Source organism: Cheilinus undulatus, linkage group 19 (genome assembly GCF_018320785.1).
Source record: "Cheilinus undulatus linkage group 19, ASM1832078v1, whole genome shotgun sequence".
NCBI classification, from domain to species: domain Eukaryota; kingdom Metazoa; phylum Chordata; class Actinopteri; order Labriformes; family Labridae; genus Cheilinus; species Cheilinus undulatus.
Genome location: NC_054883.1, coordinates 9,791,281 through 9,817,494, shown reverse-complemented (window position 1 = coordinate 9,817,494; position 26,214 = coordinate 9,791,281). Strand labels below are relative to the sequence as shown.

The 26,214-nt window shown below is 39.5% G+C and overlaps 1 protein-coding gene across 1 annotated transcript in view; it reads right to left on the bottom strand.

Annotated features, from left to right (window-relative positions):
• ptprn2 (protein tyrosine phosphatase receptor type N2) overlaps positions 1-26,214 on the bottom strand; it is a 250,356-nt gene that overhangs the window by 145,199 nt on the left and 78,943 nt on the right. The window contains exons 9-10 of the mRNA XM_041813639.1: positions 23,748-23,834; positions 7,367-7,446 (exon numbers count right to left, since the gene is read on the bottom strand). Coding sequence (XP_041669573.1) covers positions 7,367-7,446; positions 23,748-23,834 — 167 coding nt within the window. The remainder of the gene's footprint in view (positions 1-7,366; positions 7,447-23,747; positions 23,835-26,214) is intronic.

Here is a 26,214-nt window from a genome sequence, read left to right as displayed (position 1 = left end):
TGTCTGGAAAAACCTCTTCATGAGAGTGTAAAAAAATATCAGCGATTTTTGAGAGGTTTTTCAAAATTCAGGTGTTTCCATTACCAGTTTTTTATTGCGCTACTTACATTTTACCTAACCTTGCAAAGCAGATGGATACGCCCGTTTCTGTGTTTCTCACTGGCAAACCATCTTGCAAAGCTCCCGTCTGAACAGTTTGGGCCTGGTTAGTGATAGGACCAATCAGCGTCGAGGGGCAGTGCTGGCGGAGTCATGACGTATGCAAGCAGTAACAAGAGGCCGGTGCAATTATGGCCGAAGACATTAGTGTGGATGCTGCTACAGCGCCAGTTTTATCAGAACTTGACATCATTTCTTCTTAAAAGAAGAAAAAAGAACAGCAGTGAGTCATTTTCTTTTCAGAAACAACAAAAGTCGTGTACTGACATGTCTGCAGTCGCCATGGTTCGCCTTATGCAGTTCTCTATGGAGTTTACTACTTTGGTAGGGGTGCAGCTTGGTAGCGGCTACCTCATGTGTTTTGTTGCTCTGATTGGCCCGTAAGGATGTGACAGACAGAATGTTCATCCAATCACCCTCCAAGCTTTTTTTCAAAGGCTCTGCCCTTTCCCAATCACTGTCTAGCTCAAGTCTTTAAACCATTCAGAAGCATTGCTTGGGCCCACTTTCTCTCATATTTATTTTATTGTGGTTTTTTTTTTTTTTTTGCTTTCGACATTTCTCCTGTCTTGATAAACCTCTCTATAGGTTACTTTGAAGTGGTCCAAATCTTCTGACCAAACTTGAAAATGTCTGATGTAAGTCTGCTCTATTTTACTGGCTTTACATAAAATCTAAAAAGCAGTGATCCTGTGTCAAGCTTCACATTTTCTAACACCTAATATTTCATTAAATAGCCCATGAAGCCTTGAACGATCAGTAGCAATCTCTGCTTTTCTAACAAGAATTTGATAGTTGATAGTTACTCTTACCTTAACAAAAGAAGCATTCACCTTTGAGTTTATGGCCCTGACACTTTGTAGCTCTCTTTTACAAGGCCTGAGATCTATCGACTCTTTATGTCTGTATCCATGTCTATCACTCTCGTCTTTTATTTTCTTGTTTTTGTCTCTTAATGTGAAGAAATTTTTGGCATCTGCTCTGGCAAAGCACTAAAAAGTGGATTTACTAAAGCACTAATCTCTTTCTCGATGGTTTCCAATGATCAGTTTAGAGGAATATGTTTTCTGAAAATTTCACAGCATACTAACTTCTTGGTTCTTTAGTGTAATGACTGCTATAAAGCATGCTGTGCAGCTTCTCAGCAGCAGGTTGAGCTCAGTATGCAGCAGGGGTTGGATGAGTTCATTAAGAGGCCACGTCATTATGCACAGTCACACAAGGCAACGGTCAGCTAGGAATACCCAGGTGGTCACTACATGTGGGTGTCAGTTTGATTTTTTAGATTCCTTCAGCAGTGAGGACTTTCTCATCTGAGTTCTTGTAGGAGTATTGTGTTGATTTCAGTGGCATGTATGCTATCTGTAGTGCAAGCCATGATAGGGACAAGGTTCTTGAGAACTGAGACCGATACCACACTTTAGCGGGAAAAATTCATAGATTAACATGAGAAAATATAGAAAGAAATAAGACCGTTCCTGTCTGATCCATTGTGCACAAGCTTTGCACCAGTTCAACTATACTATACATAAAGGGCTCCAAAGGTTGATTTCTTTAACACTGATTCGGTTAGACCAATAGCCTATGCATCAAAGTTGATTAGCCTGAGGAAGCAGGCAGTCTACGGCCTCAATACATTCAATACAAAAACAGCTTTTAACGTGTTGTGTACAGGACTTCTGGTGTTCCTGCAGCCAGCCTCAAGTGGACACTCGCTGTATTGCAATTTTTTGCACTTCCACATTGACTTCACTCTCGAGGACCAGAGGATGCTGCTTGAAGATCACCCTCCATGTACCTCCATGCCTGTGGCTCCTTTGCTGCATGTCTCGCTCTTACTCTCTCATCCCTGTTTCTGACTCTATCCACTGTCCTCCTCTCTAAAAAACAGGCACAAAAAGCCAAACAGTGAAATCTCAAAGTCAGAATTATGCATTTCTAAGGTCAGTGACCAGTATATTCTGATTACATTTTAAGCAGGGATGCATGATATTATCAGTCTGGTATCAGCAAATATTGGCTTAAAAAGGCAAATATCGCTATCCACAGATATCGATATTTCTGCTTATACTTACATCCATCATTTTGGCTGTGTATCCCAGCATAAATCTACTAAATTCTGTCCATATATACTAATAAATTAGTGGAGTTTTAAGCTGAATCAGCAAACCTATGTCAGTTGAGGTCTTTTCTTTATTTATCCTCATTTTTTAAATTTTAAAGTGTTTTTAAGGACTAAAGTTCCTCAAACCTTAAAATGTGTCCAAAAGGACTGAAACTTGTCTGAAAAGCATATTTAAATATCGGTATCGGCTAAAATGCGTCTGTAAATATCAGCGTATTGGGTACCAGCAAAAATCCAATAACGTGCATCCCTAACTTTTAGTATTTGACATACACTGAACTCACATGCATTTACAAGGTTTTGGACCAATGGACTTACAAGTTTTGGCTTTGTTAAAGCACCTCCAATCAATGGGAGTTATTGGGTTTACGCACAAACTCTTTTTGACATCTCCAGAGTTTGTGACCATTTTGGGGGAGGGTCATGAGAATAAAGTTTAAATGACAAGAAAAAAGTTGAAATATGGTTTGAAATGTTGAGCATAAAGTCAGCTCATACTGTGTTTATGAGCTTAAAGAGACACAATGTCTTTGTTGTTAAATCCATGCTCATCCATACAAGAAACAGTCATGATCTGCTGTCTGTTATAGTCTAATAAAGGTTTGAATTTATACTCAATATTTCAACTTTACTCTTGTCATTTTGACCCATGTCATTTACAGCCTTATTTCTTCCCTCACTTCTGGCACTTATCCTCTTTTCAGTGTAAAGTCAATGTATTATTTAGCTCTTAAAACACTCATTGATGTCACTTCTTCCTCATTGGCCAATCAAAATTTAAGAATGGGCGGGACTTCTGATAATGATAGAACGGAAACTGATTGGACTGATCTTTTTGAGAGAAAGTTTCCAGGCTACATCTACTTCCTACTTACTCTGTCTTCATGTTTTCTTGGTGATATTTCCTTCAAAATTAAAAAATATTATATATATTATAATGTATTATATATTATACTCATTTTGTGCTTGATAACCAGATGATTTTCAAAACACCCTTTCAATACCAACAAGTGATGAATAGGATCTATTTTTGCCGACAGACTCTCATCCTGTTGACTCAGCTGATTTGTTGATTTATTCAGCATTAAGGCATCATCTTCTACTATTCCAAGATGCTGAGTAGTTTTAACCTGGCTAAGATAGACAGAATTGACTTAATAACTGTTTCAATTTTGATGCAAAGTTTTCTTTTAGTTCTGTCTTTAAAATGTTAATTGCACACAAGATTTCACCTGGTGGTTCACCCTCCCTCCTAGTGCCTGCAGTGATTTCTTCAGAAAATAACAACTCCTTACTGAGTTAATCACTTTCCTTTTTCAATGGTTTCTTTCATGGAGGCATGGATTATGTTGCCTATTCTTGATTCCTTGGTTCAAAGAGTTATCCAGCCTGCATCTGTCCCCAACAATATCATAACCGGCATTGAAAGAAGGAGGTGCAACCATGGAAACCCCTCGCTCATTGCCTGGTTGACACTTCTATATCTACCGTGCAGCTCAAAGGATTAAACAGGCCAGTACTGCGTGGATACGACAGGTTTTGAAGAGACCAGAGACCTTTAAAATTGCCTCTACAACTCTCTTCTACGTTGATAAGTACCCCGCAATCAAGCACGGTTGTGTTCACAACTCCAGCAGACCATGCTCGAGTACACATGAATCATGCTTGAGACCACCTCTTCAAGCTGACTTGGGCACGGTGCCCAAACCCTGCACACTTATGTTCACACTGATAAAATGAACTGTTTTTTGGGGTCAAGTGTACTCAGATCCGGGCCGGGATCCCTGATACAAACCACCTCAAAACAATCTGTTTTTGAGTTATTTAAAGAAAAATCTTCACATTGTTGTAGTATGAAGAGGGGAGGGCTTAGGCCTGCTTGTCCATTTGTATACAATAGTGTTTGACATTTTTAAACCTTTATACGGCACTCTTTAAAATACTAAGAAATTCAAAATTTAAGCTCTAGAACATTACTGATGGACATCCCATCATTTGATTTTACTTTTGTCAGTTTTCTACATATTTCATATTATTCTGGTGAAAATCAAGGTTAGGAAAGTCAGCATATATGGTTTCTTGCCTGTTTATGGTTTCAAAAAAAGGTTTCCATAAATTGCATGCATATCAAAATGCAATGATAATGGTAACAGTCCATCAGTTTTATGTCAATATTCTAACAGGAGACGTTAACAAAAATTTTAAGTGTTGAACTACTGAGTAAATTTTAGCGGAGATGAGACTCAAAATAAAAACAAAAATGGATTTATGCCAATTAACTTGTCTTGTGATTCTTTTTTTCCCCGGACAACATAACTGTAGCAGATGTTTTTTTACCTTGAAATGTTTCGACTGTCTTCCTCAGAGATGTCACCTGACCAGAGTGACATGTTGCTTCTATGGAAGACTGCAGATGACAATCAAACCAAAGGGTATAATGAATTTCCCACCATACACTGCAATTACTGGTGAAACATGTTGAGGTAAAAACTCATATCCTATAATTAGTTTGTCTGGAAAAAAAATCACAAGATAAGTAATCAAAATAACAAGACAAAATGAACTTACTGGATTGGATTATGCCAATTAAGTTCAATGAAACTGTTATACTGTTGTAAAACTGACTAGAATCCCATATATTTAACAATTTATACAATCTATTTTTCCAATACCATCAAAAAACACACAAAAAAACACAAATATTAACAGTCTAAATTACTTTAAGTAAAAAAAAAACAAAAACCAAACAAACAAAAAAACGGAAATAAACCATTTAAGTATATTAAAAATGTTACAATGTTAGAAAAATGTCCTAAAATCCCCCATGTTTTAATAGTAATTCTTTGAAATGCCTATGAATTAGAGAAACATACCACTGGATCACTCTTTATTTTTTGTGTTTGATAGATTTTTTCTTTGTTGTAACAATGCTTCTTGGCAATAAATCTTACACTGTTAAAATCCTGTTATTTCCCTTTTAATTGGCGCCACATTTGTAAGGAACATGCATTTATGGGATGAGCAGCAGAGCTGGGTATGCAGGTTGCACCAGTGAAACATTTCTCCAAATCTTTTCTGCTGATGCCAAACAGCTTATTCTGCCACTGGCTCTAGTTTGGTGTTATTTGGTGCTTAACTGAGCTAATTTCAGACTAAAACTACAACTAAAAATGTTTGTTGACTTATTTTTTTTCTATGAGAAAGACTAGACTAAGACGAGCCAAAAATAGATCTTTGATGACAAAAAACGACTAATAGTAAGTTATCTTTTCGTCAAGGTGACTAAAACAAGACTACAATGTTAGGTAGTTTTCTTCAGACATTGAAAATCCATAATATTTCTCCACTATGGGTAAATCTGTCAAAAAACGATGCATCTGTATCTCTTCTGCCTCTCAGCTGTAGAAAGCAAGGATCCGAGGGTTTGTCAGACTGGATAGAAAACACTACCATGATTTGGTACCAGATTTAGGCAAGAAAATAAATGCTTGGACTAAAAGTAAAGACTCGTCTTCACTGTTTGGTTCATTGCTCCATAAAAGCTTAAAACATCTTCAGCCAATTACAGGTGTACCATGGTGTACATCAAGACATAATTCTCAAAACCCCAAGGGATCCTTTTATGTTTTTCTTTTATATCTGCAAATTTTGGGAAACGTATACGCTGATGATAGTCTAATATTGACCAACTACTTTCTATCCGTCCATTTCACCTCACTTCCACTTCCTGATGTTTTTGATAGCAGCAGAGGAGTGGGAAGTCCACTTCGCTTCACAGTGTGGTGGAAACAGAAGGGGGGCAAAATAGTAGGAGGGTTGCCCCGGAGGTGAAGCTCTAGGAGGAAGGGTTCTCAGCTCACTGGTAGCAAACGTAGCTTTAAATAAGCCCTTTGACGTTTATATTCAGATGCATTCAGTTTGAAAGGCTCGTTCTGTCACCGTTAACAAATCATTATTCAGGTGGGCTGTATTCATAATTCATCAACGTGGGTCAGGCTGATGATCATGTTGACTTAACATTTGGTGTGACATTTCAGCCGCGCTCACGCCTGTCATTAGCTCTCGCCACACGCCACCTCATCAAAGCCAGCCACACAAGAGAGGAAGGGATGAAGGTGGAGATGGATAAGAAATAGAGGAGAAAGCATATTTTCATACAGTATTACAGCTCAAGCGTGTAGGTTAATCTACAGTGCTGACTGTATTTGCTCATTATGTCAAACAAACAGGGGATGACAGTGAAAGTGCAATACAACACTCTAAACCACTGAAGCAAAGCTCAACCTGCGGCCTAACCTTTCTTGCGGTAAATCTGTATCATCAGCCGTCATCCAGCTCATCACGACTTGGTGCCAAAAACCATCACCGCACAAAAAAAAAAAAAGAAAAAGGAGCAGCAACACATTTCAGCCAATAACAACAGCGCCATGTTGATTCCAGAGGGGTGATATTGGATGATATTGACTGTTGGGAGTATTGCTGTGCTTCTCAAAGTCATTTCCGACTAAAGCAAGGACAAAGTCACACAAACACACGCACATTATACACTCTTCCACACCAACGCAGGGCAGATCGGAGCGCAGACAATGAACAAGGGAGCGGAGACAGTGCATACTGACAACCCTGCTTTCTGTGGGTGACAGCTCTCCATCAGTCTACATCAAACACAGCACACGCACACAGCCACACACTCTAAGTGATTGGCTGGTGCAGGCCTGTTTCAACCTGTCAGGATGTTTGACATAATAGAAGCAAAATAAAGTGTCCGCCACACTGTATACGAGTGTCTGTGTGTATACGGGAGATGTGTGCACACTGGACTCATCATCTCAGTAATTGATGGTCATCTGTCATCACACACTGTTGATAATCTTCTTTGGGACGGGGGTTTGTCTGAACAAGATGAACACCGGCCTATCTACTGTATCTGGAGACTCTAATCTGTGTTCTCATTTACTGAAGCACACACGGTGACGGAGTGGTCTGGAGAGTGAAAATGAGATGAATCGCAATGAAGGGTGTCAGAAGGGTTATTGTGTGATAGGTTACATGTCAAATAAAGGAAAAATTGCAGTGTCTTACCCGCAACTTGAACCAAATCTGCTGTGGATATGTTCTTAGGATTGTGGCCGATCCTGAAAGTCAACGCCGGGCCCAGGACGCTGCAAAACAACAGTAAAGAAAGAGAAAATTTTAACCTCCAAAGCAGATGGATAGGGTAGCTCCATGTCCATCATCAGGCAGATCTACACTATATGAACAAAGGTAGTTGGCCACACCTGTTAATTTTTGAATTCAGATGTTTCAATCAGACACACTTCCACAGGTGTATAACATCAAGCACCTAACCATGCAATCAACATTTGTGATACAAAATGGGTCATTGGAGCTCAGTGACTTCAAGCTTGGTAATGGATGGATGCCACCTTTGCAATAAGATGGTTCTTGATATGATAATCTCCCTGATGGATATTTCACAGTCAGGCTTAAGTGGTATTATTAGAAAGTGGAGGCGTTTAGGAACAACAGGTTTCCATGGTTTCATATCACTTAGTCCAATGCCAAACATCTGATGGAGTGGTGTAAAGCTCAGTGACGCTGGACTGTGGAGCATTGGAAATGTGTTCTGTAGAGTGACAGATGAGTCTGGGTTTGTGTGAGTATCGGGAGAGCGTTACCTGACTGATGCATTATGCAAACTGTAGGGTTTGGTGGAGGAGGGTAAAGGTATGGGACTGTTTTTCAGGGTTTGGGCTAGGCCCCTTATCTCCAGTGAAGGCCGATATTAATGCTTCAGCATATCAAGACATTTTGGATAATGCTATGCCTCCAGCTTTTTGGCAACAGTTTGGGGCTCTCACAGCACAGGCTCTCTGTCTCTCTTTCTCTCCATTGTGAGATATTAAGGGCCAATCCCATTTCTAATCCATACCCCTTCCCCTTGCCCCTTGAAACAGAGCGGTAATGGGTAGGGGTGAAAACCTTCCCTTAAGAAATGAGACACCACTTGATTGCTGTTCATAATCACACATTGCAGATCAACAGCAGTGCGTGGTGGGAAATTCATCATACCCCTTGGTTTTAAGTGTGGTCCTGAAAAATCTTAGTTTCAAGGGCTATGTAGCCCTTGGCCCTCGATTCAAAAGAGAACTGGGATACCCCTTCATCTGACATGAACGCACAAAACCAAGGGAAAGGGCTAAGATAAGGGCTAAGGGGTAGAAATGGGATTGACCCATAAGCTGTCTCCGTCAAGATCTGTGCAGTTAGAGCTGGGCAATTTGACAAAGCATAAAAGATCAGCATGCCATTTGTTGTCACAACCCGTCGCAAAGCATTCTGGAACACAAAATGGCAGTTAGCATTAGCTACTAGTGAAAGAAACTATCAAAAATTGATTAAAAGACATTAACTATCAAATTTTCTGGTGTGGATTTAGTCTTTAAAGACCCCAGAAAGTCATCAAAGTTTCAGGTTCACTAGAAAAGCTTCTGTGGAGAATTTATAAGCATGGATAGCATCATTGGAACGGCACAACGGCTAGGTTCTAGAGGGAAAAATGTAAGAGGCTACAATTTATGATTCAAAAGTTATTTAACATTTTATAACCTTTTTCTTCTTGTTGTATATAAAAACAGCCATCTCAGAGGGTTAATGATGTAGGTGCAAGGCTCTGATGTCTCTGGTTTAGTGTATGGGTGTCTAATTGATGCATGAAATTATGACCTTTAACCTCCAAAATCTAATCAGTCCTCCCTCGAATCCAAGCATAGGTTTGTGCCTAATCCCTCAAGAGCATTCTTTAAATATTGTGCTCACAAGATGCGAGGTCACAGCGACCTTGACCTTCGACATCCAAAATGTATACAGTTCATTCATGAGTTAGAGTGGATATTAATGCAAAAAGCATTTTGGAGATTTTGTGTTCACAAGCAAGGGATGGACCAGGGCCTAATGACCTTTGACCCTGACCACCACAATCAAATCTATTCATCCTGAAACCAGAGTGCACGGTTGTGCAAAGTTTGATTTAAAGAATTACTTTGATGCGGCTTTCATAAGCAAGGGATGAACACGAGGCCAAATGACCCTGACCTTTTAAATTCAACCAATAAAGTCAAATTGGTCACTCTTTTAGTCAGAGAGAACATTTGGAGTTCAAAGAAAATCCCTGAAAGCATTCTTGATTAATCAGGGTCACAAGAAAGAGATGAACATGACGGCTCATGACTTTTTCTATTTTCCTTCAAAATCAAATCAGTTCATCCTTGACTCAGAGTGGACATTCAAAATTTAAACAAATTCCCTCAAAGCATTCATAAGAATGGTCTCGATGCATGTGCCAATGGAAACTTGAAACATAATACCTCCAGTCCTGGTCATCCTTTGTGCAGAGGCATAAAAACAACAAGGACAAAGTAATTCCTTTATGACAAGAGTAATCAAAATGACAAAATGCATGTGATTAAATTGTTGATGCTTCAAACTTAAGCTCTAAAGAACTGGTCCCTCTATTTGAGGGCAAATTTTTCTGTCCAAAGTTGCCTACAACAGCTGACCAGCTTGTTGACTCCCTACCTACAATAACCCAGCTGTCTTCGCTCTGCCTATATTCTCCTCTGTCTGTCTGGTCAGCAGCAGTCAGCAGCAGACTTCTCTCCCTGGAGCAGAATAAATATTTAAGGTTGCTGAGGTTGGCCATGAAATAAAATCTAACAACCCCACCAGACTCAGTAAGAACTCCCAGCAGTGCTTGGGAAAAATAGGCATTTTGAAGCAATCTGTAAAGAAAAAAATCACACTCGTGTCTCCTGTAACGTCTAAAATCCCACAGAAGTTTTGATGGCTTAAAAACAAACAGTGATTTCACAGTCTTTGGGAGGGCTGTCTTCAAAATAAGCTTCAACAAGCAACGATAAGCATGTCATTTCCCATGAAAAAAAGAGAAGACCCAGTCGGGGCCAATCAACAACAAATATGGCGCATTGTTTTCAGCTGTAATTGTAGTTCCCCTGTGGGCCAATCAGGATAATTCTGAATGCTGGAATGTAGCAGTGAGATCAATTACCACAAGTTTTGTCAAATCAAAATTAAATCAGTTATGACTGAGATTCTCATGATGAACACACAACACGAGTGAGAGATCATCAACAAAGTCTGTGCATCACAATATCGAGTTCTGGGAAAATCCAAACAGGCCGTTTAGTGGGAATATTAGAGAGTCAGAAGTGAGGATTAGATCCACACTGCGGAAATTTGTATCTCATTAACTTTTAAGGCGTTTTATTCAATTCAAAATGGCTCATTGCCTTCAAACTTGGTAAAAAAGTCTCCTAGTGAGGGGGGAAATTTCAATCTGTCACTGACAAAATGAACTCATCTGAACAAATCTGTCCTCTGCTCACTTTTTATTTAGTAAATATGACCTACAAAAAGCATTTTGGTCAAACTGTAACAACAGCACACACAAGCAACAAAAAACATTTTCTCAGTAGCCAATTGCCTCCAATGTGAAGAGTTCCTTCAGCTCTAGTTTTGAGCTTTGCAAACTCCTGAGGGCTGAGGGGAAAAAGCTGCGATACAAGTGCTTCACACTGTTGCTAACGTTATCTTTCTGCTGTTTGTAATGAATACGGTGCACTGGATTTTTGAACGGCCCGCCCTCTGAGCTCGACTTCCTCTCAGCTAGACTTCCTTTCAGCTAGTTAGCATTCTGGTTGACAGAAATGTAGCTTCTGCCGGTCAAGCTATCTGTCAATCAAATGAAACGTGCCAATCAATGTGCAGTGAGGTTTTTCCTCAATATAATTAAAAAGATTGTGGTAAAAAAAAAAAAAATCACCCCCCGTACAGTGTGAGCACATGAAGACATGAGCTAATGAGACACGTTTGGTTTTTTGAACCAGGCTGTAAACCGGTTTATTTCTAGTGTAAAAAACTGCTTTTTAACAGGTGTTCTGACAGGACTTCCAGTGTTCCCGCAGCCAGCCTCAAGTGGACATTTGCAGTATTGCAATATTTTGCACTTCCGCTTAATTTTTGAAGACCGGAGGTTGCCACTTGGGGCTGACCAAAGAGTGGAAAGTTTGTTTTAAAATCATTTTTGTTTCTTTTTGGATTTTTGAACTGTCTTAAACTAAGGGTAATCAATTTCCTTTCTGGATACAGACCTGCTTTGCTTAAGGAACTTCAGGTAGGAGAAAAGAGCTGCATTTAAAAAAAAACAAGCATGTGGGCCGGTTCAGCTCAGTTGGTGGAGAAGGTGCCCATATGCATAGTTTTCGATGAAGTGGTTGAGGGACCGATTCCTGGTCTCTGTGCTGTTTGATGAAAAAGTCTTTCCCCACTTCTTCTTCCAATATTTCCTCTCTCTCTTCAGCTGTCCTCTCAGAATAAAGGACAACAAGGAAGAAGTGCGTGTCCATTGCTGGATTTTTTTGTGCTGGCAGGGCTCAGGACCTCAGTTCCATGAATCCAGCTTCACCTGGTAGAATCTGCAGCATTGTTTTAAAATAGCTCTGCGTGCTTCATATTTCTACATTTCAAAGAAATATCACACAGAAGACATGCAGACAATGTAAAGAAATTCTTTCCTGACACAGGAAGCAGCTGCAGACCTGAAAACTACCCTTGAAAAGAAGAAGAAAGGGGACTCAGATCAGTTTCTCTCCCGCTATTCTCAGAAGTTCTGCCCCCTTCTTGATTTTGATTGACAAGTGGGGGAAAAGTGGCATTGACGAGCGCAGCGATGTTCCAAAAGTTGAACGGTTTTCAACTGAGGACGCTTATGTGTAGCGACAAAAACAGGTAACGCTGAGGGCGTTTTTTTCTACCCAAGGACCTGAGTGCTGAGAACACTAGACTACATCAGTTTGGATTTAAAAAGCTCTAGCTCTATAAAAGCCAGCTATGGACACAGGCCTGTCACGCAGATGGAGAGTAACAGTTGGTACTACTACCCATTTGCTTCCGCTTACTTTAAAAGGAAATTGAGACCTTAAATTTAATTTATTTCAACATTTTATACATATACAGCACGTCTGATTCTATAGGTACGACCAAAAAAAAGTCAAGTCCATCAATATTTATCACATATTAAATAAAGCAGCCACTTTAAAACTAAGATGAATTCCAGTTGATCAAATACTTCAGTTTTTTCTATGAACACTTCATGAAGTGAATGGATCTAATACTATAGCAGCTTACACAACATAATATGAAAGTTCAGAGTTGTTGTGAATTTGTCACATTATAAACAAAATGAAGGTTTAACAGGCGTTAAATCAAACCAGATTAAGAAAGAAGTACTGAGTATGTCGATCTTTTTACAGATCAGCTAAAGTAGAAAAGAAGTAGCTTAATGAATCACTGAACTACAGAAAAACAACTGAGCTAAAGCTTGATTTTAACTAAAGTTTGACATTAATTCAGTTCCACATCGATCACTGATCAACAGGGCGGATGTTTCTCTTCAGGCTCTGCTTTGTATACTTACAGCTGTAGTAAGTGATTTATTTTTAGTACCATATGCCCACAAAAACAACACGACCCATCAGGGTCTTGTTACTGAAGCCATCTAACAGAATAACACACTTCTGCAACACCTTCTCATTTTCCTTCTCGTTCCTATTGGCCGCTGTAGTAGGTGCGCTTCCACCTCTCAGCTCAGTGAGAAGTTGATGCAACGGCACCAGGGGTGTTCGGTCCTATTTAGAATTTGTTCATGCTGAGACAAAGTGTTTCCTTGCCTGTAATTCAGCCATTTATTTCAGTGGAAAACCGGAGCGCAATCACTCCATGAGAGCTTTGCCACCGTCAGTTTTTTCGATTCAGCAGACATGCACATTCGTGAGGAGGCATGTGAGAAGAGGGGCGGAGCTATGGAGCTCAAACATGGAGAAGAACAGGAAGGGAGGGGGAACAGAGTTGATTCTACACGGTTGTCATTGAATGTTACATGCTCAAGTTTTAAAATCGTGTCCATATAATGACAGGAAACTCAATTTATAGCCACATAAAATATCAATGGTCCACTGTGTCTTTTGGATTTCCACCCAATCCAAGTATCCCTAATTCAAGCAGATATTATTCTTTTTTTTCTGCCATTTGTACTCTTCCTAGAAAGCTGTTTTGACACCCAGCCTGGCTGAGCAGTTGTGTTGCCTGTTGTCAGTTGAAACCCTCTTTATGAGGGATCATCAACTACACTTGAACAAGGGCCAACTTTTTGGCCTTGGTGGATGCTTTGGGGGCCGGACTTTCATAAACTAAACTAAAGAAGCATTTTAGTCTAATTAACATATATTTTTTTAAATATTTCTATTTCTTTCAAATGTATCATTGTACCAATGTACCATTTTTAGCTACTAAAAGTGAGATCAGTCCTCATACTGTAGCCAGCCACAAGGGGGCGACTGAAATATTTTAGCTGAATATTTCTGGGGCTGTCATTTTCTTCATTACTGAGTTTGATGCTAATATACTGTGCCATGATTGGTGAAAAAACATGCAAATAAAAGGTGTTTGGTTTTCATTCTCACATAGGAATTGGCTCAAGTCAAGAGAAAAGTGCAGTTTTAATAAAGAATGAACTGAAAGCTATCCTGCATCATGTTTAGTAATAATGGCTAACAGGTGGATTTATATGGATCAACCATTGATCCAATCAGGATAAAATAGTTTCACTCTTCATTGTTTTTTGGTTTGTTTTAATGGCTGTATAGTTTAAAGGGGATACCTTATATACATCAACATATATATTTGAATTTAATAATGCTCTTGGGGCCAGATGGGAAGACGTGGGGGGTGGGGGTGATGTGGCCCTCAGGCGGCCAGTTGATGACCACTGCTCTCTATGGTCAACATGTCTTAAGATGCCGGTTCCCTTTAACCTTTTTGTCTGCCACCAGGCATTCAGAGTAGCTACTATGTAGGAATAATCAGTCTTGGCTTTGTAGCTCGTAAGGAGTCTTCAGTATTAATTTTGTCCTGTTTGATAACCAGTGAAAAACTCCTTACAGGAGCTTTGAAAACACCCATTTTGGTCTAAAAGTCAATATAGGCTCCTGGCGACACATGGAAACAAGCATAATGCCTGCTCTCCTCAGAGTCTATAAACACATGTTGAGTTGAGATGTCCACTTGTTCTACCTCTCTCCTCAGTTCTCCATCACTAAGCCGTTACAGTCCAGTCCAGGAGAGCGTACATACATTTTCATTGTCCTCCTGCAGACTGTATGACTGTAGGAGAAAGATTCATCAGACTCCGAGTGCCCTGACCCGGACCCACTCACCATCAGTCAGAGGCTGCTACACTCACTCTGCCGGGGGCGATATATGAGCCGATACTCCCAGACAGACGGACCCAACCATGCACTGATGCATTTGTGGACATGATCGCACACAAACACGCACAGCTCTGAAAGAAAAATGTCCCTCTCTAATGCCTTCACCTAGGCTCTGTTTGCTCACGTAAATGTCAATATTTCCACAATCTTTACCCCTGCCTTCTTCTCCCTGGCCAAATGTTTTCTGCAAGGAATCTCAAATCGAACTGACGTGATGTTTTTTTTTCTCTCCTGAGCCACACACAGCCTATTTAAATACACAGGAGGAGAAAAAAAAACACTCAGACACAGTTGGGAGATGGAGTTAAGACTGATAAGTTATCTGGAGGACTTCACACTGTCTCCTGTATTATCGGATGTGTAAGCTTGGACTTCATATTAGCTCTGCTGCTGGGACATCATGTCTTTGTGCGTGCAGCAGGTTTGGCGGGATATTTGCAGGGTGTGTGAGAGTGCAGGGATGGTCGTCTAAGTGTGTATCCCACTCCCCCTAGTGCCTCCAATGAGTATAACACTTACGTCATCTGGATAAAAGGGAACATATCATCATCCCCCAGCCCATCACCATCATCACTAAACTATTCCTCATGAAAGGAGAATATCTTGTGCTGATTACTGCAGCGGCGACATAATTGTGTTCATCATTTGAAAATCTCAACAACATCCAAACATATTCTCATATTCTCTGTCTGATCCTCGCCTGCAGGTTGTCACATTCGAGTATCTCTCCTCCAGTCTTCCTATCAGGGCTCATCAGAGCGAGCGAGAAGCGAAGAGAAGCGAGGAAGGGCGGCGTGCTCCGTGACCCGGCTCTTGTATACTCAGACGCAGGCTTTCAAACACTCACCTGCCGAGGCCACACAGCAAGGCGCACAATGGGCCCCAGCGTCACGTCCTTCGTCTCGGTTATTTCTGCACAAATGTGCTTTCATTACTTTGTAAAAAGAACGAGAATGAGGAAAAATAAGCAGACGAACAGGACAGATACGATGTTTGTCTTCTCTATAGAAGGCTGTTATCAGGATAAAGTGTAATAAGGTGTAGGAGCTTCTTTAAAGGCGTCTGTTATGCAGCTTTTACTTTGGCTAAACAGCTTTAATGCACTGTGATTATGGATATGGACACAATGGAAAAGAACATTTACATAATGCTGTACTTAAGTAGTCCTATTTATGCTGCTTTATTCTTTCAAAAGAGAGGGTACAACTGCACTTTTGAGTCCATTACACTGGTAGTGGGCTTAGAAGTTTCAGTTTCATATATGCCCTTGGTATGCAGTAACATTTTATTTAACATCACAGTAGTGAAAATTAATGTAATAAAGAGGGACGGACAACTTTAAGCCCTGTGAGGGTTTTTTAAAAGGTCATGAAACTGAATGAAATTAACACTGATGTCTCTATATGACCTAACCTGACACGCCAGATGGATTTGTTTCACACATCCATCTGGGAAACCTTCAATACTAAGTGTTTGGGAAAGGGCAGAGCCTTTGGAGAAAAAGAAAACTTGGAGGGTGATTGGGTGAATGTTTTGTCTGTCACATCTTTACGGGCCAATCAGAGCAACAAAACATGTGATGTAGCCGCTACCAAGGTGCTCATGCCAGCCACTTGTTGTTGCTTGCCTATGTCACAACACCGCCGCGCCCGAAAGCACTGCCCCTCGTCGCTGATTGGTCCTGTCACTTTCTAACCAGGTCCAAACAGTTCAGACGGGAGCTTTGCAAGATGGATTCGCCAGTGAGAAACAAGAAAACGGGCGTCTCCATCTGCTTTGCAAGGTTATATATGACCTAAAAAAGCAGAAAACAACAACATGCATAAGAATATGGATTATTTTAATGTTTATTTTTAATGGCTGAAACTGCTGGCAGGGGGTAGCTGTCAGATAAAGTGATTAACATCACGTCAAATGTTGCTAAAAAGCATTACTTAAACATGTAAAGCAGGGGGCATCAACTGCATTTTCATGAGGGCCGGCTATTTCTTGATTGACGCTGTGGCATTGAAATAAACTGAAATAAAATCTATTTTTCATCTGATCAAAATATTCTTGTTTAAATATTATTTCCTTTCAAAATTAATAGAACGTCAGGCTTTTAAGAATGAGATCAATCCTTTTCATCTTTACTTCAGCCAGCCACAAGGGGGCGATTAAGATATATTAGCTACATATTTCTGGAGTCCTCTTCATGCCTATCACTGAGTTTGATGCTAATATGCCATGTTGTGACTGGCCAAAAACACATGCTGGAAAGATCCCCGAGAAAAGAAACTGCACTCTCAAAGAGCCTTATATGGAAAATTGCAAAAAAAAAACCTGCAACTTTAATCAAAATAATAAGTATGTGTTTGCAATGCCAAAGAACAGAAATGCTAGTGTCTGATAAGCTGCTAGGTTGAAGGTTTTCTTTAGTCTTCAGGGAAAAAAAAAGAAAAAAAGATAGAACGACATATTTTTGCCCTCTCAAATTTTCTGAATTTAATAATCCTCTTGGGGCCAGATGGGAAGTTGTGTGGGGTCTGATGTAAAGGATAAAATTATCTAAATCATGTGCACTTTGTTGAAATCGAACTGAAAGTATTAAGGAGCTTTAAATGAAACAAAAAAGTCAAAAATATGTACACCAATTTATAAAAGGCAGTTTTTGGGAATGGACTAAATAACATTAAAACTGTCGTTAGAGCTGTCTTGTTCCATGTGGCCCTTCCTGCTCCCTCGTCACACCTATAGATGCCTCTTGGAAGCCTTTAAAAGTAGATTTTTCTCTCTTCTTTCTCTTTGTACTGACTAAATTTATTGTTCCTGTTTCTGTTTTCTCCTTTTAGATCTCTTTCCAACTCGCCTCAATGCCCTTGAACTCCCACACATATACTTATGTGTTGTAAATATCAACAAAATCTAACTTTTCTTCAATTCTACTCAGGTTCTGTTAGTAGCTGAATCTTACCTCGACTCTTATAGGCTTTCCTGTCCATCACTTCTCTGGCACTGTCCACAAACTAGAATTCACAAGGGCTTTTCAGAGTGTGGCATTAAAGATCTTTGCATGATGTTTGACTTAGTGTGTTTTTCTGACAAATACTGGACTTTTACAATGAATGCAAATATGTTCATCCAAATGAAAAATGTCAAATTTCTCAGGGTCAGACTTACATGCCTAGATAATGAGACTGGGGTTCAATTTACTCTTGCATACAGGGCTGTGAAAAGGTAGTTGCCCCCGTCCTGATATCTCATGTTTTTGTATATTTGTCCCACTTAAATATTTCAGGTCTTCAAACAAAGTTAACCCAGTGAATACAAAATACAGTTTATTAAATTATTTTATTCAATCAGGGAAAAAAGCCACCCAAACCTACCTGTTTGTTTTAGGAAATTGAGCTCAGCTTCACTAGCCAAACCCAGGCTCAATTACTGCCAGATCTGTTGAATCAAGAAATCCCTTAAATAGAACCTGTCTGACAAAGTGAAGTAGGCTAAAAGGTCTCAGAAAGCAACACATCATGATCCAATCAGTAGAAATTCAAGAACAGATGAGAATTCATTGACTTCTATCAGTCTAGAAAAGGCTACAAAGCGATTTCAAAGGCTTTGGTACTCAGCCAACCATGACGAGATCCACTAACCACAAATGTAGAAAATTTGGAACAGTGGTGCACCTTCTCAGGAGTAGCCAACCCACCAAAATTACTCCATTACTCTTTCAGGAGAAGAACCCAGAACATCTGAAGACCTGCAGGCCTCACTTGACTCAGTAAAGATCCATGTTCATGACTCAACAATACGAAACAGACTGGGCAAAAATTGCCTCCATGGCATTAACCATTTGCCAAAAAAAAAAAACATCTTGATGATCCCCAAGATTTTGGGGAGAATTGCAGAGGGTGGGAAAACCAGCAATTACCTTTTCACATAGGGCCAGGTAGGTTTGGGTGGCTTTCTCCCTTAGTAAGTGAACTCATAATTTGTCTAATATGGAAATTTGTTTTATGATTGAAACATTTAAGTGTAAACATATGCAAAAAATAAGAAATCATGAAGAGAGCAAATACCTTTTCATAGCACTGTAAACCTAACCTGGCATGCCAGATAAACCACTCACAGTCAGTGATTGGGAAAGGGCAGAGCCTTTGAAAAAAACTCAGGAGGGTGATTGGATGAACATTCTGTCTGTCACATCTTTACGGGCCAATCAGAGCAATAAAACACAGGACGTAGCCGCTACCGAGCTGAGCCCCTATTGAAGGAGCAAACTCCATAGAGAACTGCATAACGTGAACCATGGCGCCTGTAGACATGTCAGTACACGACTTTTGTTATTTTTGAAAAGAAAAAAACTCACTGCTGTTCTTTGTTCTTCTTTTAACGAAGAATGTCATCAAGTTCTGATAAAACTGGCGCTTTAGCGGCTTCCACGCAGATGTCTTATGCCATAATTGCACTGGCCTCTTGTTGCTGCTTGCTTTCCTCACGACTCCACCGTGCCCGAAAGTACTGGCCCTTGACACTGATTGGTCCTGTGACTTTCTAACCGGGCCCAAACCGTTCAGACGAGAGCTTTGCAGGATGGTTTGCCAGTGAGAAACATGGAAACGGGCGTATCCATCTGCTTTGCAAGGTTACTGTAAACCTCAATTGGCCCCAAAACGGCCTTCCACGTATGCTCTATAGTTCCTGTGTTGGGCTTCAACCCAGTATCAACATGGCAAGCTAAGCATTTTTTGCAAAGGAAATGTACTGAGCTCTAAAGATGTCCATGTTTTTACCATCAGACACACCAACAGTTTGCTACTTGATATCTTGCTTGGTATGTCATGCAAGTATGTCAACAGGAAGAAGGGCCACTAGCTCAATGGAAAGAGGTAAATCCCATGATCCTTCCATAGCAGATTTAAACACACTCTCATCAATAAACTCCTTAGCTTAAGGTAAAAAGAGTTTGGTAAAGTAGCACCACTGAAAGTAAGCTGACATTAGCTTTAAATATATTTTCTAAAGTGTCTACTCTCTGATGTACTGACAACTTCGAAATAAACGCTTTAATGCTGAAGAATTTGCTTGAAACTGCTTTAGTTTAAGGAAAGTTCTGGAGTCATGTGGAAGGAAGTGCCAATGCATTGGCTGAAGTTCTGTATCAGCTTATACCAGCCCTATTGAAACTCACGATCTATTGACAAACACTGTGGTGTGAACTGATGTCATTCATCAGTGTGTCTGTTGAGTTGATTTAATTTAATGCAAACACCCTACAATACTTTACTGCTTATCCAGAGAATCAGGGTTTTATTGGGTAGAAGAAGCCCCCCTGCTGGATGTATACTGGTTTGTTTTGAGGGTCAAATATGAAAAGAAATCTCTGTGGTTTGGCGGACATACACCATCTCTGAGGAAGATCAGCAACACGCTGTTTCTGGGATACGTTCCAAGACATTTTAAGAGAGGGGAAAACAACCGACACATCCAATCACATAGCTCATTCAGCAAGAAGATTTGTAAAGAAGTCAATAAAAATCTACAATGGAAAGGTCAACCAGCTAAACTGTCATTTTAAACATAGGTATCAGTATCAGCACTGATTTTCACAATCATTATATCTCATTTTCCTGATTACCGGGTATTGTATTCAGAATGGACATTTCGAATAGTGTAAGTCTGAAGAAGTGCAAACCACTGAATCTAAGAATATGTGCATCCTCTCAGTGTGCTCAGATTTGACTCAGCTATGACTCAGAAAAGAAGGACTCACCAAGAAAAGGGTGGCATCAATATCAGGATATAAATAAGCGCATCTTTGGAATAACAACAGCTGTAAGGCATATTCTTGACTTTTTTTTGGAGCATGTAAAACTGTCATTTAGTTAGGTAGAAAAATGCAACCAAAATCTGAGGCTCAGCATTGAAAATCCAATGAAAAGCAAAAAAAAAACAAAAACGATTTATCACTGAATTCTTCATCACACAGGGATTGATTGCACAAGGAGAGACAGGTGTGACTAACGAGACCCAGTTGACAGTAGTGAGGCCTATCACAGAGGAGGGAAACTGAAATTGAAACACACAAGGGAATGAAACTACAAAATAAAACAAAAACAGGAGAAAAACTAACTCACAAAATACCAATTAAAACTAGAAACATGAAATACACAGAATAAACACAGAAAAACACCGAAAAACTCAGGAGCATAGTAAATCAAAACCTGGGTCATGACAGATACTTTGAGTACACAGAGGAACAACTTCAGATGGAGACTCAGAAGAAAGAATGAGGAGAGAGAAACTTTAATGGAGACTGGTTAGTAGGAGAGCTCTGACTTATCTGCTGGTCTAAGTGTGTAAACTGTCGGCCAATTCCCACGAATGCAGTTACAACACTTCTTCAGGACATTTCAGAGGATAGATGCCTGCCTGCTCATAGATGCCTGCAGCCTGCATCACTCCCCATCCAGAGTTCCCTGCCTTCCTGAACGCTGATGTTTTATGAACCTTCTTCAACTTTCTAAAGATAAGTTGGAGAAACCGACCCCAGTCAGAAGAGCTGAGTGGAAATTTGTCATCCAAGTAAGTCTATAGCTGTCACTTTATTCTTCTAATGCACAGGTGTCAAAATCAAGGATCGTGGTACAGTTGTATCCGGCCCACAAGATCACAAGATCTTTCTATTATAACTGGCCCACCAGTATGAGGTCTGCAGATTTCCTCCAGTACAAACATGTAAACTTTACCTTGATGATTTAAAATATTCTGTTAGATTATAAAAATCTGAAAATGTAAAGAGTAAAAGAAGTTAGAAAATCAGAAAGGTGGGAAAATCAATTCATATTTTCAATTTTGCATCTCACAATTCCGACTTAAACTTATGATTTTGACTCTTTCCATGTTTTGACCTTCAAGATTCACAATTCAAAATTCTAAGTCATAATTTTACATTTTAAACTTGTGGTTTTGACTTTCTGTCTTGATTATTTGCCTTTTAAAAACATTATTTTGCCATTAAATTTCATGTTTTGCCCTTTTGAACTAATAAGTTTGACTTTATCTCAGACTTTGAGCCTTTAAACTTAACATTTTTACTTTTTATCACCTCAGGATGATTTATTGTCAGTATTTTTTTTTCATATTGTATTAATGGTGAAAATGAGGTTGACAGTTTATGTTTAAATAATGAGCTTGTTGGGCTCCTATGTAAGGCCTAAATTCAGAATCCATGATTGACTTTCACAATCCTGGCCTAAATAGTCCGGCCTTCAGGACTTCTCATCGGAGCAAATCTGGCCCCAGACTCAATATGAGTTTGACACCCCTGTTCTAATGGCTTATAACAAGATATGTTTATTTATGAAAACACTGCGTCAGATATTGTGTGTGTAGTGGAAAACTGAGCTGAAATAACTTGTTTTATCTTTGTAACTTGTTTTCTCCAGTAAAGCTCACAGACTCAAACAGCTGTTCAGAATCAGATCCACTGAGGCAGAAGAGCAATGTAGCCAAAGCTCACAGACATTCTGGGAGAAAAATGAACTGCTTCAAAATTTTCAATATAGCATAAAATTGACCCAGCTTTGTTTTTAAGCCCATTTTTTTTACTTTAGACTTGCTAAATTACACAGAGAAACTATACTCATCTGTTACGCTTTGAAGCCTAGCTTCTATGATGGGGCAACGCTCACTGAAATCCCAGGCGGCTTATGGCGCTACTATTGCCAAGTGCCTTATACAACACACTATCAAAAATACTGAAATAGCCCTTTAAAACCAGCTGAAACTATGTGTGTGGTCTGCTTCTGTTTGAAAATCATTGAAATTTTAAAACAGTCAGCTGAAATGTGATTCTTTTGACAGATAAAATGTATCACATGCAAGAATCTTTGCCTAAAAAGGCTACAACATGCAAATTAGCACTTTGTCTGACACACACACCTTGCAGCAGCTTTTACAGACATAAATAATAACTATATGGGAATAATCGATCTTTTTGCTGTTGGTCTTGTTGGGTTTTGTGAGTCATGTGGCACTAATGTTTATTTGAGTCTCTTTCATAACCAGCTAGAGCCCCTCACAGGAGCTTTAGTCTCGAGAAAATATCCAAATAATCATTCCCCATTTGTTCATTTGAATAATTCATGGCAATAATGTCACTGGTCATTCATCAGCTGATTCAGGAGCTGATTCTGATTGATATGAAATGACAAGTGTAATAACAAGATTAACTCATTAAGTGCTGGTTTAATGACTTATCCTTGTGTCTGCTTATCAAAACTAAAACGACTTTAAAGGAGCATTTCAGCTCATCTCCACCATCAGAGCTTTAATTTTTAAGGTCACTGTGTGTATTTTCAGTGTCTAAAACTTGTCACAGGCTGCAGTGTGACAGTTTTCCCTCTCAGCAGCTATTATCCGAGCCAGACTCTGCTGTATGCTCAGTTACAGACTGCAGTGAGCCAGCTTCGGTTTGTTCATATGCTGCGGGTGTAACTCAACCACCCAGACTTCACTTCTCCTGCAGGAGCATCTTGAAAGGCTTGTCAGATCTTAGGCGAACACATCTCCTCTGCCTCCTACATGGTCTGACACCGAATGTACAGCAGAACCCTGGTGCAAGCGCAAACGAGACTGGGTTCAAGGACAGTTCGCCCGCTCATTAATATATTAACCGCCTCCTGCTGGACTACTTTCTCTACTTCCAGCCCCTGATCGACTGCTGCTTCTCTGTCTCTCTTCCTCTAACTGAGAGGCGTTTGATAGGCTGACTGCTCTCTTTTTGACAAGGCGTGCGGTGACAATAGTGGTGAGGCAGTGTTTTGAATACAATGGAGACATCAGTGTGTGTCTGGAGGTAATTAGGCCTGATTTCTCTCCCTGCAAGGAGTCAAACACTCGGGAAAGGTCAGAAAAACAACAAACGCCTACAGTCTCTGGGAGTGTGGCACAGCATTTTTTCCACACAAACAGTCCTTGCAATGTCTGGACAACCTTCACTCCGGTTTTCTAACTCAAAGGCACAAAACAAAACTGTTTCAAAAGTGGCCAATTATCCTTTGTGCAATGTAAAGTCTCTAAACTGCATCATTTGGGACAATGTGGGTGTAAATGGGGTGTTTGAGTCTACATACGAGAGCTGGGTGAGGTCTGCAGCGTGGAGGTTCAGCCTCTGCGTCAGGCGCTCCATCAGGTCTGAGGCCTGGTCATTGGTGAGGGAACTGTGGGAGAAGAGAGACAGACAGCTCGGTGTTACATTTTGGATGTCTACATTCATATATACAGCAGTTTATTTCAGTCAGCATTCACAACTTCTCCCCTCCAAAAGCAAACAAAACAAGCCAACAAGAAACTCAAAAAGAAGTTGAACAAGAATTCTATATAAACAAATTTAGGGCTCAACCAGCTGTAAAGTGTAGGCTAAGGCTACAGCTAATCAATATGACTGTTTCTGACTGTTTTCATACATTAGGACTCTCCTTTGACATAGCTATAATTTGTGCAATACGATTTTTTAAGATTATTGCCCAGGAAGTCAATTGAAATGTATGTAGTTTGCTTGAAATATTAGGAGAATTTTCTTTGAACATTTCCTCAAGACAGTCTGGCTGCAGACTTCACATCTCTGACAGCCACTCTCACAGACCGTTCAACTGAGACGCCAAATATATCAGAAAGGAAGTACAGACTAAAACCTGCTAAAGTTAAAAAACTGATTACAAAACGTTTAATAAAGCTGAGTAAATAGTCTGCTTACAGGAAAAAACCCCATGAAAACATTCTAATGCAGCAAGCACAGCTTACGTAGCTGATGTAGCTACATACCTATTGTCACTAAAGTTAAAAGCAGCTAAGTAAGCTACATAGAAACGTTATCTATGTAGCTAAGTTAGCTTTAGCTGCATTTGCCTAACTTTATATTGATAAAGCTAAATTAGCTACATTGGCTTATGTAGTAACGCTAATCACGTAGCCAGGGTAGCTGTGTTAGCCTTAGCTAAAGCTAATGACACTAAAGCCAGCAATCGTTCTCGTATCTACTTCTAAAGCAGGTCTGTACATAATTTAACCCCGGATTAGACCTCTAAAACCTTGAGATGATTCTAAGTCTGAAATGTTTGCAATGTGGTTATTTCATGAATGTAGATGCCAGACTTTGTTTATGAATAAAGTTAAATTTTTGAAAAACATAATCTAAAACTGCAAAATACAATGTACTGGCAAATCATGGCACTTCCATTCTGAGACCTGAAAGTTTGGGGAATTTCTTTGGGTATTTTTCTTTGAATTTTTACCGTATTTTTTAATGGAAATCTTGGGGATATTCTTGTATATTTGAGAGAATTTCCTTGGAGGTTTTGGGGGAAATTTGCTTTTGCTTTTATTCATTTTTTATTTTTTTGGTATTTTCATGGCTATTTGGAAATCTGTTTAGATGTTTGTAAAATTTGCTTTGTCATTTTTGGGTGTCTTCATGGAAATTTGAGAATGTATTTCTAAACTCTTGGGAATTTATTTTGTAATTTTGAGGAGGGGTGTCCTTTGAAATGATTAAGAATTTCTAAAGAAAATTTCAGGTAATTTGTTTGTATGTTTGGGGGGATTTTTCGCTGTATTCATGTAAATTAGGAGAATATATATTTGTAAATTTAGGGTAATTTGATAAGAAAATTCAAGGTGGCATTTGCTTTGAAATTTGGAGGAATATGCTTAAAATTTTTTTTGTTTACATGGAATTTCTTGAGGAATTTTCATTGGAATGTTTAGTTTTTATGATAAAGTTTCACTGAAACACTGGGGGAACAATAGAAAACATTTAAGGGTACTTTTTATGGCAGTGTTTCACAACTAGTGGGTCGAAACCCAAAATTATGGTGAAAATAGAGTAAAAAAATGTAATTTATGCATGCCTGTCCTTCTGAAATTGTTAGCTTTGAAACATTTTTTGTCTTTTCATTTTGTTCAATTAGGATTTGTTCAGTCTGGGGTCCAAACTACATTTTTCATCAAATAAATTACAGTGGTTGGAAATTTTTCTAGAATTGGGTTGCAAATTCTCTTACAGAGGTGGTGATGGGTCCTGATGTCTGACCAGTTGAGAACCACTGGTTTATGGGATACTTTACATTTACGTTCAAGAATTTTCACAGAAATTGAAGGTAATATCTGTAAAATTTGATGGAATTTGTTTGGATTTTGGAAAAGAAAACTTCCAAGAAATGAAGAACTTTTAGTGGGAACTCCATTTATACTTGGCATTAAAAAGCCAGCCTCTCTCAATGACCGACTCCATTTCTTACTGACTGAAGACCCCAACAATTGACCAACTGGCTGACACTCAAAACATATGTTCTAAAACCTATCCAAATCTGTATTTCTGCATAAAAAGGGCTGTTTTGTGGACATCATTTGTGGTAAAAACTACTTCCTGTTCAAAGTCAAGGCCAAGCCTCTCAGGTCTCAGGAGGTTAAAATTAGTCATAAAGGAGCATCCCTACCTGAAACAAGCGTATTTTTGGCCTCTACCAATTTTAGGCAGTATCATACCATGACTGCCATTGGTATAATAACAACCCCAATACACGCAGCCATCTGGCCGTG